The 12,404-nt window shown below is 47.7% G+C and overlaps 1 protein-coding gene across 7 annotated transcripts in view; it reads left to right on the plus strand.

Annotated features, from left to right (window-relative positions):
* The window catches only part of CHD2 (chromodomain helicase DNA binding protein 2), an 83,875-nt gene that overhangs the window by 67,011 nt on the left and 4,460 nt on the right, over window positions 1-12,404 (plus strand). For 5 of the 7 annotated variants that reach the window (XM_037053693.1, XM_037053695.1, XM_037053691.1 and 2 more), the window contains 5 exons: window positions 329-463; window positions 3,907-4,085; window positions 6,001-6,100; window positions 7,903-8,116; window positions 10,930-11,176. In XM_037053693.1, coding sequence (XP_036909588.1) covers window positions 329-463; window positions 3,907-4,085; window positions 6,001-6,100; window positions 7,903-8,116; window positions 10,930-11,176 — 875 coding nt within the window. The remainder of the gene's footprint in view (window positions 1-328; window positions 464-3,906; window positions 4,086-6,000; window positions 6,101-7,902; window positions 8,117-10,929; window positions 11,177-12,404) is intronic. The other 2 variants (XM_037053697.1, XM_037053698.1) reach the window with 1 other exon arrangement.

Here is a 12,404-nt window from a genome sequence, read left to right on the forward strand (position 1 = left end):
GTGTGATACCATACCAGATCTCTGCCAATTTATACTTGTAACCTCTTAATGGCATGCTTCTGCATTTTATGGATGAGGGAACAAGCCAAAATAGCACTGATGAATCTGAAGTTAAAATTGGTACGTTTAGAGACAGAAATGGGAATGGATTAAGCTGTTAATCGTGTAAGTTTGGCTCCACGGTGTCCCGGGGGACTTCATTTTACCTTCGTCACGAGCAGAGGCTATCACATTCACCTGCTCTAGTAATGGGACATAGGCAGGAAGTCCAAATTGCAAGGCAGGATGGCACAAGTGACAATGACTCCTTGTAACTCTTTTTTAAAAGCCTAAAGGTGGTGATGCCAAATCTTCGAGTAAATCAAAGCGGTCTCAGGGTCCTGTCCATATTACAGCAGGAAGTGAACCTGTGCCCATTGGCGAGGATGAGGAGGATGATCTGGACCAGGAGACATTCAGCATAGTAAGTCCTGACATTGAGGGACGACAGCGCTTGCAGCCCCAGTGCTTGCTGTGGCCCTGCCTTTCGTAGGCCCAGCCACACAGGCTTGTTCAGTCTTATCCTCTGTACCTTACTTTGGAAACTTAGCTTCTAAAAGCAAAAGCCCTGAGCTCTGGAAAAGGCTGGTAGGAAGATCTTCATATTGCACTTCTAGTGAGAAAGAATGTTAGGGAACGAAGGTCATGTCGTGTGCTTCTGGTCCGAAAGCGCTGCAGGGGCCCTTTGTAGCATGTGGAGAACAAAAGTGTCCACTGAGCTAGCACTCGTTGAATGCTATGTGCAGCCCCTGGAGTTACCATGGTGAATAGGTAACGTTTCATTGTAAACGTTACATTTGAGCAGGGGAATAGTCAGATCACTGTGCAACTGTGTGTGTGCTACTGTCACGGGCAGTCGAGGAGAAAGACTGGATTCCACAAAGGTCTGTGAGGAGGGGATTTGACCCAGTCGGGATACAGAAAGGTGCGTTTAAGGAAGGGATGTTTGAATTGGACTCTGAAGGAAGAGGGAAAGGTACGGGACAGGAGGGAGGGGGAGACCATGCCCAGGCAAGGCAGTGGCACACGTGATGGCCATGTGGTGGGACCCAGTGTGGTGTATTGAGGTTACAGAGGCCACTGTGGCTAGACTGTGAGAGAAAGGGGACAGTGTGACCTAAGACAAGGCTGGGGCTCTGGCTGAGTTAGCTGGAGCAGCGGTGGAGGGGCCATACCCTACGTGTTTCCTCCTTGCGGTGGTGGGAGCTGAGACGTGGCCTCGAATACGCGCTGTCTCCTCATGGACGGAGACGGTGCTGGGGAGGCTGTGCACGACCAGGCCTTGCGTGGATGGGGAGCACGCCGGGCGTCCTCGGGGTTCTGATTCCCTCCTGGAGCCGCCCGTGAGTGTTTTATTGTGCCGCATCCAACGATTCCCTTCCCCACTTCTCTCGTCTCTTCCCTGGCCCTCAGTTTTCACAAATGACAGTTCACTTAACGGTTAATTCTGTTTCAAAGAGAAAGTGATCTTCCAAATTCCAGAGCTCAAAATATTCTTGTGCTGCCAGTAGGGGATAGAATTTTGACCTTATCCTTGTAAAGTAGCCTTTTCTGTCTTTCCCCTTTTCTCTGTGTTCCCCAAACCCGTAATGTATGTATATACATACATGTATTTTCTTTGTGCCTACCTCATTTTTCATAATTCTCTTTACTCTTCAGCCTGTGATCTCTCTCAGAGCACGTTCTGTTTCTCTTTACATGGAAATGCTAGTAGAATGTGAATAAATGAATAAATTCATACTATTTTAAAAATGCTTTTACATATTGGCTCATTTACTCGTTTTTATATTATGAAATCTTTATAAATACAGAAAAGTTTTAGGGGTGTAGTAGACATTGATATGGTGCCATGGAACTCGCTCAAATCTGCATTCTTTAAAGCTCAGAATATAAAGTTGAAGCCCATGCCGTTCCCCCTGCTGAACTCATGCAGTTCCCTTGTCGCCTCCCCAGAAGTGACCATGACACTAAATTCAGTCGTTATTCTCGTGGGTGATTTTAGGGTTTCACTACTTATGTCTCTAAAGACAATAATAATACTGCTCCTGTAAGCAGCCAGGTATTGTCTGTATGCTTTATGTGTCTGTATACTTTCTCCACAATAACCTTATGATGAAGGTAGTTACCTCAGTGCTACATATTAAAAAATAAAGTGAAGAGAATGAAGGAGCTTGTCCTATGCCCCAGGCAGTTTGGTAAGAGAGTCTGTTTGGGTTGTGGGAGTGACCCCGAGTGGCAGCAGAGTGTAGGACTTGCATCGTCCTGATACGTCACGGGGTTGGCTGATTCACGGTACCAGACACTCAGTGGGTGACGACCATATCTGGCAAGTCTGAGAATTTCGTTCAGATTATTTTGTAATAATTTCCTCTTAAGTTCTTAGTTGTATTTAGGCGACTCGGGTAGTGGACTCTGAAAGTGGTCCCTAATGTTAGCTGTTCTTTCATTTATCCATTTCTGCTTCTTAAACTCTCTTCCTGGGAGATGCCCTCAACTTTATCTCCCATTTTTTTGTTTGAGGGTTTTATTTCTTTTACGTGTTTTACTGCCAGCATTGCCCTCCCTGTGCTTCTCTGAATGTTAGATGTTTTTTCAGATGGCTTAGTTGTCTCTCCTTTTTAATTTGGTCACTGTTGTTCATGTCAGACACTCCTCCAATGGCTCAGGAGTCCTCGGTTGTCTGCCCGTATTTTCGAGCGCTGTCCAGCTCGGGTTGGGAGCTGTGAGCGTGTCGGCGGGGCTCGGGGGCCTGAGAGAGTTCGCTGCGGGGCGATCTGGCTGCGCAGCTTCCCTGGGAAGCTTCTGCTGGGTATTCAGCGTCGTTTGGTTCTTCCTCTTGGGTGGTCAGATTTTATGGAGAAACCTCCCAGTTCCTGACTGGAGAGTGCAGGCCTGGCTTTCTTCCTTCTGGAATTGGAGAGCAGCGAAAGACTGGGCAGTGGCTCATCTAGTTGCCTGTGTTCGAATAAGTCTGTCCTCAGTGCGGTGACGCTGCCCCTCCGCTCCGCTCGCCCAGCCCAGCTCGAGACCTTTCCTTTATCCTCTCGGAGAAGGCGTTTTCTTGTCTTGGACTGGGCTGAGTTGGAGACCCTGGGTGTCTCTTCTGAGTCTGAGACCTCGGTGTCTATTCTGAGTCTGAGTGTTGGTTACTCGTAGGCAGTCTTTGAAAAAACAGTCCGTCCTTTTAGCCCTCACCCTTATTTCTAGAGACAGAGAGCTTTGGGGGAAATTTGGGGGGGTGTACCTCAGGTGGTTCTCAGTTCTCATAAGTCATTTCCCTTGTGCCAGTGTTTTGTTGCTGTTTTCTCTCTTGTTTTTACTTTATGGGCTTATGTCTTTTTTAAAGACAATCCTTTTACTATCGTTTTATCAGGTGTGGAGAGGAGAAAAAAAGATTCTTATGTTCAGTTCACCATCTTTATGTGGAAGCCCCTCCCTGAGTTTCTTATAAGCCCAAAGAACTTGTAAATCAATTTAAAAAAACATGCAAATAATTTATCCTGTTGTTTCAGCTGTTTGTGATGGGGGGTTTTCAGGCTAGGTCTGTAATTTTGCTTTTCATTTGATCTTCATGAAGGCCTTGTGCGATTATCAGGCCCCTCTGGGAGAGGAGGAAACAGCAGCATTTTCAGAGGCCAAGTAAGGCACCCACGGTCATTGCTCCAAGCGGTGGTGGTGGGTCTTGCACTTCAGGTGTTTCTGACTCGGATATTGGTACTTGTTCCACTGGTTTAACCCACCTCCTCCAGTGATCACAGGGCACGAGGGTGGGCTGTGTGTTCCCTGGGAATTCAGGGCACAGAACGCAAAGGAGGACAGGTCTCTGCAGCAGGCGCTTTATGTTTCTACTCTCTTGGCCTGTTTCAGTGTAAGGAGAGGATGAGGCCCGTGAAAAAGGCCCTGAAACAGCTGGACAAACCCGACAAGGGGCTCAACGTGCAGGAGCAGCTGGAGCACACCCGGAACTGCCTGCTGAAGATCGGGGACCGAATAGCCGAGTGCCTTAAAGCTTACTCCGACCAGGAGCACATCAAACTGTGGAGGAGGTACCGCACCAGGCCTCCACTTGCCCGCTTTGATTTGGCGGGGAGGGGAGGGAGGGGGTGGGAGGGAGAATTGTTTTTGTCTTATAAAAGCTGACATATCCATGTACTGAAACATTTTTTCCCCAGCGAAAGCCATCTTTGGCAACATACCTGCAAGGCTCAAATTTTACTTTCCTGAAATAGGCCATTCCACTGAGACCAGTCTTCTGAATGGGTTGGATGATGTCATTAATTTATAAGAGAAAGATGGTGAGGCTGGGTTTGCGAGCCTATTCTCAGAAGAGACTCAGCCTTTAAGTGAAGGCATAGAAGTCATCTAGTTTTATTACTTTACCCATCTGAAGTTGATACTCAGATATAATAACTAATTTGTTAGCTCTCTACTACACAGGAGGGGAAACAAGTTAAAGTCACCAAACTGATAATTAAATAACTCTAGCAATAATTTGGATTAATTCAGTTAATGCACAGCTTTAATTTGTAAGGCATCATGACTTATATATTCATTTATATGTTCACTTCTGATATTTTAAGGAAACACAGCAAATTTCTCAAAGATAATTGTACCATTAATTTCTTTCCATGATCTAGTTACTTTGACCTCATATACTTCATGGTTAGTATAATTATTATCTTTGTGTCATACGCCCAGTATCAGTGGATTGGTTTCCCAGTGAAAATGGTTTTGATTAAAACCTATCATGAGGCCACCCATAGCATGCTTCCCACTCAAATTTTTTTAAGTTTTAAAATGTCACTCTTCCCCTGTACACTGTTACCAACTTCCTGTCCTTAGCCATCCGGCTTCCTTTTAACCAGACTTCATTCCTGTCGGAAGATGACAAAAGGTCGTCCTAGCACATAGCTCCGTAAGCTGGGCCTCCTCCTGTGCACCGGGGCCTGTCTGCGTGTGAGTGCACTAGGCGCTGTGTCCTGGCTGGCGGTGGTTCATAGGAAAGTTCTCGATTGCTCCTGAGAAATTGTGCATCACGAAGTAGTGACTGTAAGACCAAGTGTAGCAGGAGTTCCCAGAAGCGGAAAGCACGTGCCAAAGAGGAGTTGAGAGGCACGTCTTTTGAGGAGTAGGCAGGTGCGCTTGAACTGGTCCTAGAAAAGTAGAGTGGACTTAAGAGCATTTCCAGGCTGTAGCAAGGGCCCGAAGTGGGCCAGGCAGGGGACTGGGAGGTTTTTAGGGTTTAAAGGCAGTTAAGATGGCTGAAGTCCTATAAGAGCAGTCCTTAGAAAGGAAGGCAGACAGCTTTCTCCATGGTGCAGCAGGTGTGCGCGTTAGGGAGCCAGGCCTGTGTTCTGCGGGCAGCTGAGCACAGCGGGTGGAACTGCTCTAGAAAGAGCGTGAGGATGTGAGGCTCCCTTTCCAGCCCCCGGAGAGGACCATGCCTCTGAGTTCTGCACCCATTTGGTCAGTCACTCCCATGCCAATAGGAATGCTGTGTGCTGGGCTGAGGGTAGTGACCTTGGAGGGGAGAAGTGCCTCGGGGTTTTAGGGAAGGAACAAGAGGCTTTTTTGGCCTCTGGAAGGAAAGAACAGGCAGCCTTGCAGAGATACCTATCTGTATCTGGGAGGTGGTGGTTGGAGGTGCTGGGAGAAGCACGGAAGGCAGAGGCAGGCTCGGACTAGAGGACCAGGTGCCAGTGTGACAGATAGATTTGAGTTCTGAGAGAGAGCCCTGGTCTCTGGAGCTCAGTCAGAAGCCATTGACAGTAGCATGTTAAAGGTGTGTGACTGAGGCAAAGGCCTGAAGGAGTATTTCTCTCTGTAACTTGATTTCCACACTTGGAGAGATTGCACAGCAAAATTCAGTAGCTTGCCATCGATCAAAAGAGAATAAAAAGTTATTTTTTTTAATTCTATAATTTACTAGAACTGGGTGTTTTTTGTGTGTTTTTTTTTAAGGAACCTATGGATTTTTGTTTCCAAGTTTACAGAATTTGATGCTCGAAAATTACATAAGTTATACAAGATGGCTCATAAGAAAAGATCTCAAGAAGAGGAGGTAAAATACAAATTTAATCTTAATTCATTCAAACAAACAGATAAAAATCAGTTCCACAGGAAACTGCCTTAATTACTGTTTACCCTGGGGAGGGATAGTAGGATCGTGGGGCGGTGGGTTTCCTCCTGACCGTGTGGATGGCGGCGTAGGACCCAGAGTGGTGTGGGCTTCCCTCTGCCTTGTCCTGGCATCCTTCCTTCATGTTAGCTGTGCAGCTTCTCAGCACGTTCCACCAGCTAACCGTGCACGGCCTGGCAGGAAAATAGCCAGTACATTTATTGGCTGTATCAAACAGTGTTGAAATTCTGATAAGGGGTTTTTATTCTCTGTTATTCTGTCCGGGAATCGTTTATTCACCAGGCCTTTTCTTTCAGATGCACATGTCTGTTGTCATTTACAAATGTGGCTCCTGACAGGTGACAGGATTGTGGGCACAAAATCTTTTTTTTCCGTTCTTTTCTAGGCCACGTGAACTTGGTGCCCTTCTCACTTCTGTACTGAGGGTCCCAACTGCTCACACGTGAAGGAGCAGACAGGAGTGGGGGCCCAGAAGTTGACCCCCTTGGTGTAGCGGGGTGGGCACAGCAGGGACTTGTGTCCTTGTGCAGATAGGTCCATTGGCAGGCCCCTGACGTGGCATGCAGGCCGAGCCCTTGTTAGCCATCAGGGCCTGTCTCGGAGCATTTACTGCCCGCTCTAGCAACATGGCAACTCCGCGAAGGCAGGACTCTGTGTCTCTTGGCCCCTACTGTGTCCTCAGCACCTGGAACAAGGGCAGGTGCTCAGAAGTATGGTTGCATGAGTGTGTCCTGGGCCCTGTGTTGAGTCAGTGCTGTGCGGAGCTGTGGGGCAGTACCCTGACGTAACTAATAATCTTATCCGGAAGACCATGATGTACGATGTGCCAGTAAATGCAGCCGTGATATACTAACATTGCTGAACGGCAGTGTGCATTTTAAGTGGTATAAGAAGTCTTCTAGTGAGTGGTCGGAAAAGGCCCAAGGCAGGAGTGGAGCGGTTGGGAAGGAGTAAAAGCTGGGGTGAGCATTGCAGGCAGCTCACAGGAGGGAAGGGCCTCAGCAGGGTGGGCGTCCGAGGCCGTGCAAGCTGAGCAACAACAGCAGCAGTGGCCCTGCTTGTGGGGTCCACATGCATTGTCTACAGGACGGCTCAGTGAGACTTCCCATGGCCGAAACATGGGCCTCCCGTCTAAGGTAGAGGAGATAACTAAGGATGTAAGCCTGTTCGTGGTGAAAGTAACTCGAGTGTTCCACAGTGAGAATTAGATTCAGTGAATCGTGATACATGATTCATGTGGGGATACTCTGCATTGGGGAATACTCCTCACCGTTCAGTAGAATATTGTAGAAATAAGTATTCATGTGAGATTTTCACATTAAGTGAAAAACAATGCCAAATGTTTTGTTTAACATACATGTATTTAAAAACACACAAAAAAATGGCTTAGGATGAACACAGGGACCAAATTAGACCAGTCGGGGCTGTCTGGTTTAGTTAGCCTCAGAAAGTGGGTGGTCCTGGTTTGATGGGGACGAGGGGAGCCTCAGAACACTGGCCGCCCGGGCACCTGTTCTAGGGCCCAGGTGTCTACAGGTGCCCATCGGTGGAGCTGGCCTAGTGGGGCAGGGCAGCAGGTGGTGCGCTCAGTGTGCGTTGCAAAGAAGGTAGTAAATGGCCGGTCAGAAGCCACGAAGGAACTATTTGAAGGTGATGATCTGCATACCATGCTTGGGAGTTCAGCCTGGGACCTTGAGAGTCTCTGGTTTCCTTTTACTCTCTAGGAGCAAAAGAAGAAAGATGATGTGATTGGTGGTAAGAAGCCATTCCGGCCCGAGGCCTCCGGGTCCAGCCGGGACTCGGTGATGTCCCAGTCCCACACCCCGCACGGCCTGCACCCCCAGAAGTCTCACCTGCCTGCTGCCCACGGGCCCCAGGTGCACGGGCACCCCAGAGATAACTACAGTCATCCCAACAAGAGACACTTCAGTAATGCAGGTAGGTCGTGAAGCGGGCTTGGGAAAAGAGCCAACAAAAGAGGGACCGTTTTATTTTCCAGAGACAGCAGCTGGGCCTTTGTGCTTTGTTCTTGGCCATCACTTTGTTGTCCTCTAGTTTTCAGAATGAGATAAAACATGAAATAAAAGTGTGTCCTTTTAACTTAAAGAACAACATAGCCCCGATACACAGAAGACAAATGATAGGCTGAGGGAAACAATCTACATTATCCATCGTAGTTAAATGATCAGAATTGTCAACATTGAAAGACTGTTAATATTGAAAGAGCCCTTGTAAGTTAATAACAAAAGGATAACTAAATAGAAAAAATGGAGTAATTTCATTTTTTTTTTCAGTAGTCGGTGGTGACAGATAGCAGTGCATCAGGGGCAGTATGTTTCTGGTTTCCTGAAAGTCGAGGGTGTTCTCTAGTGTGCACAGATGCGGGTCCCTCATGCAGTGTTCACAGTTGTGTAACGTGTAATGTTCAGGTTAAGGCTTAGAAAGTAAAGCTGGTAAACCGGGTCTTTGTTACTTGCTTAAAAAAAGAGAAAATTAAAAAAAAACCTGGGCAAAAGTTAGGGACAGGGCATTCATACAGAGGAGGAAATTCGAACGGCCAGGCCAGTGTGACAGGTGGCCAGCCAGGTCCTCGGCCTCGCGCCTGCGCTCCAGAGCTATGGCTCTCCCCGTGGCTGCAGCAGTCAGCCCGTCCCTGTTTGAGGTTTTCTGCTCTTTGGAATCGTGCTCCTTCTAGTCCTGATTGGTTTGGCTGCTCTTTGATGTCTTTAAACAGGTTCTTTTTTGTTTATCTGCCCTTTCTTAGTGTTCTTGGCGTGTAATTTCCGCTGTAAGCTCCTCTGAACTGCTTGGAAGCAGAAGTCCAATGTCTTCTAATATTAAAAATCAAGTAGTTCCAAATTAGTTGATCACCATTTTAGTGGGAGGGTTGGGGGAGTAATGAGTGTGCAGGGCAGCTGGGAAAGGTTCCTGTGTGCTCGGATCTGGTTGTATTAGTTGTGCCGACTTTTTCCTGGGATTGGGCTGGTTTTGTGTTATTCCTGTGATGTCACAGATTTTATATTCTGATCCTTTGAAAGAACTCTTCTTATTAAGCTGACTGTAGTCTTTTATTTAAACCCTGGATTCCTCATCCATCTCCTTAATAGCTCAGTGCTCCTAACCAATGACCTACCCCACGGAGGGCTCACGAAGAAAGAGCAGCACTGTGTGACTTCTCTGGAAGCAAATGCGACTTGGCCCGGGCTTTGGGCATCTGCACTGTGCCACAGGCATTGACACCCCATTTGGAATCGGACTTTCCATTTGGCTTGAGCCGTCTGCGAGCGCTCCTTTCACACTGTGGGGGTGTCTCATTTTGTTGTTGTTTGTCAGTTCTTAGGGAGAAGCGTCACAGTTTCTTCTCAGTCCTCTGGCCCGATCCTCCCTGGATCAGCAGTGAATTCAGGCCACTGGCTGGCCATGGCCGTACATGGTTTTAATGGTGTCAGTTTCTAAGCTGCATAGTTTCCTTCATGGTGTTATTCTTTGGCTCTGTAGAAAAATGCTAGAAGACCAGCAGAATGAGTGGAGACATTATGTGGTGGCATGTCTGTGGTCTTCACATCGTTGTAGACAGAAGATTGGATTCTCAGGAGGCCACATAGTTCCTTCTGGGTCAGTTTCCGTGCTACTTTCCAAAGGCCGCTGTGAGAAACTACCACACGCTTGTGACTTAAAACAACAGAAATTCATTCTTTCACAATCCGGAGGCCAGAATCTAAAATCAGGACGTCACCAGGTTGGTTCCTTCTGGAGGAACTGAGGGAGAGTATGTTCCCTGCCTCTCTCCGGGCTCATAGTGGCTGCCAGCCACCCTGGGCGTTCTTGACTCGGGGCTGCGTCGCTCTGGCCTCTGCCTCCAGCTCTGCGTGGCCTTTCTCCGCGCGCGTCTGTCTGCAGTCTCCCTCTGCCTGTCTCTCAAAAGCATATCTCATTGGATCGAGCGCCCCAAATCCGCAGATTCTAAGTGGACACCTCACTGTAGCCTCCATTCCTGGACTTCTGTGTCTTCACTACCTTTTTTGATTGAAATAAGCATGATTCTTCTCTGCAGGGGGAAGTGGAGGCTGAAGAAGCTAAAATAAGTTTTACTTTAGTTCTCCCCTTGAGAGTTTGAGTGCTGACCCAGTTCCAAAGTTGGAGAGAGCACTTTTACCCTCTTTTTTTTTTTTTTTTTTTTTTTTTTGGTGGTGGTGGTGGGGGCAGGTGCAGTCAGGGGAAGAATAATAGAACCAGTGAGTATAGTTTGGAACAATTTTCAGAGACTAGCGTATGGTGCGAGCAGGTAAAGAAACTTCAGACGTGTAAATGAAGGTTATTACCTTGCAGCCGTGAATTTCTGTAGTGCTTTTTTTCTGAATTAATGTTCAGTTTTTTGAGTGACATCTCATTTTAATGGTCGGCCCAGTTAGGAAGGTGTGAACAGGTAGAAAATAAAGCACAGTAGTTATTAAGATTTCAGAAGGAGCAAGGCAGTGGATTTTCTTTTGCTTTAAAATGTAGGGGAAAGAATGTTAGGAGTCATTAGTGGTATATTACCAGCAGTGAAAAGACCAGAAAGGAGGAAATTTAATATCTATTTATAACATGTGCCAGCCTTTCAGTTTAAACTTTAGCAGTGAAAAGACCAAAAAGGAGGAAATTTAATGTCGATCCATACATGTGCCAGCCTTTCAGTTTAAACTTCAGTGGAAGTGAAACGCAAGTCATTCCTTCCAGCCACGAGGTGACCACTCTCTCTCCTCCTGCAGATCGAGGGGACTGGCAGAGGGAAAGGAAGTTCAGCTATGGTGGTGGCAACAACAACCCACCGTGGGGCAGCGACAGGCACCACCAGTACGAGCAGCACTGGTACAAGGACCACCATTATGGGGACCGGCGACACATGGACAGCCACCGTTCTGGGAGCTACCGACCCAACAACCTGTCCAGAAAGAGACCCTATGACCAGTACAGCAGTGATCGAGACCACCGGGGACACAGAGATTACTACGACAGGTGTGCAGAAGGCCCTGGGACGCCAGGAGCGGGCCTCTGCCAGGGGCTGTTGTGGGGGAGAGACAGCAGCATATGCATTAGTGCATTTATTAGATGCAGTGAGACGATAATGCGTTGATCTCCTCCTGTACCCAGACAGGGTCCCAAGTTTGAGCAAACGTTCGGCCGTCCTGGCATCTTTGCCGTGTTGCAGAGGGATCGTGATACAGGCAGCTGACACTGTGCTGATCGGATGGTTGGTAGTAGGGACCTCTAAGGTCTTCTGAGGGCTGAGGAGGTGGTGAGGCTGGTGATTGTTGATGTGGGCCCCGAGGAGTAAGGTCAGCAGGGAGCCAGATTGGGCATCATGGGCCGGGGCCAAGGATAGGCAGCCAGGAGAGGACATCTGGAAGATGAACACATCTGCAGAGCTCTCTTTTGCATCCATCCTGCAAACTCTGGCTGCCTTGGTTCTGTTTCCGCCCCTGGCTCTCAGGTCGGGAAGTCTGCCGGGTTCTGGTCCCTTCCCCGTGTGGAGGTCTGGACACTCTGCAGGCTCCGTGCGGGCCGGTAACCAGGCCCATCTCAGTAGTTTCCCGTCCCTCAGGAATCACTGCTGTGTGTTGCCTGCCGTCTGACATGATGTCCTGAAAACCTTTGTTGCGTATGTTTTGTCTTTTTTTGGTTGTTTCAGGCAGGAGGGTAAACCTCATCCCTGTTCCTGTCTTAACTGGGACCTGAGGTCACCATCTGTCTTTATCTTTCTCTCTTATTGAGGAGAAATTCACATAACACAAATTAATTACTTTAAAATGAACAGTCCAGTGACATTTAATACATTCACAATGTTGTACAACTGCCACCTTTGTCAAGGTCAAAACCTTTTCAGCGCCCAGAGAGAACCCTGTAGCAATTAGCAGTCATTCTCCATTCTGCTTTATCCCCGGCTCCTGGCAATTCCCAGTGTGTGTTCTGTTTTTTGGAGTTACTTATTCTGCATATTTTGCATAAATGGAATCATACAAAAATTGGCCTTTGGGGACTGCCCTCTTTGAATACTTAGCATGATGTTTTAAAGGCCCGTCCACACTGTAGTGTACATGTGACTTCATTTCTTTCTATGGCTGAGTAATATTCCTTTGTGTACATATATGCTGCATTTTATTTCTCTGCTCACCCGTTGGTGGACATCTGGGCTGTCCGTGCCTTTTGGCTGTTGTACGTAGTGCCGCTGTGAGCCTAGGGCTGG

This window comes from Sturnira hondurensis, unplaced genomic scaffold, assembly GCF_014824575.4.
Source record: "Sturnira hondurensis isolate 20B ecotype Veracruz unplaced genomic scaffold, ASM1482457v3 Scaffold0007865, whole genome shotgun sequence".
Taxonomy (NCBI): domain Eukaryota; kingdom Metazoa; phylum Chordata; class Mammalia; order Chiroptera; family Phyllostomidae; genus Sturnira; species Sturnira hondurensis.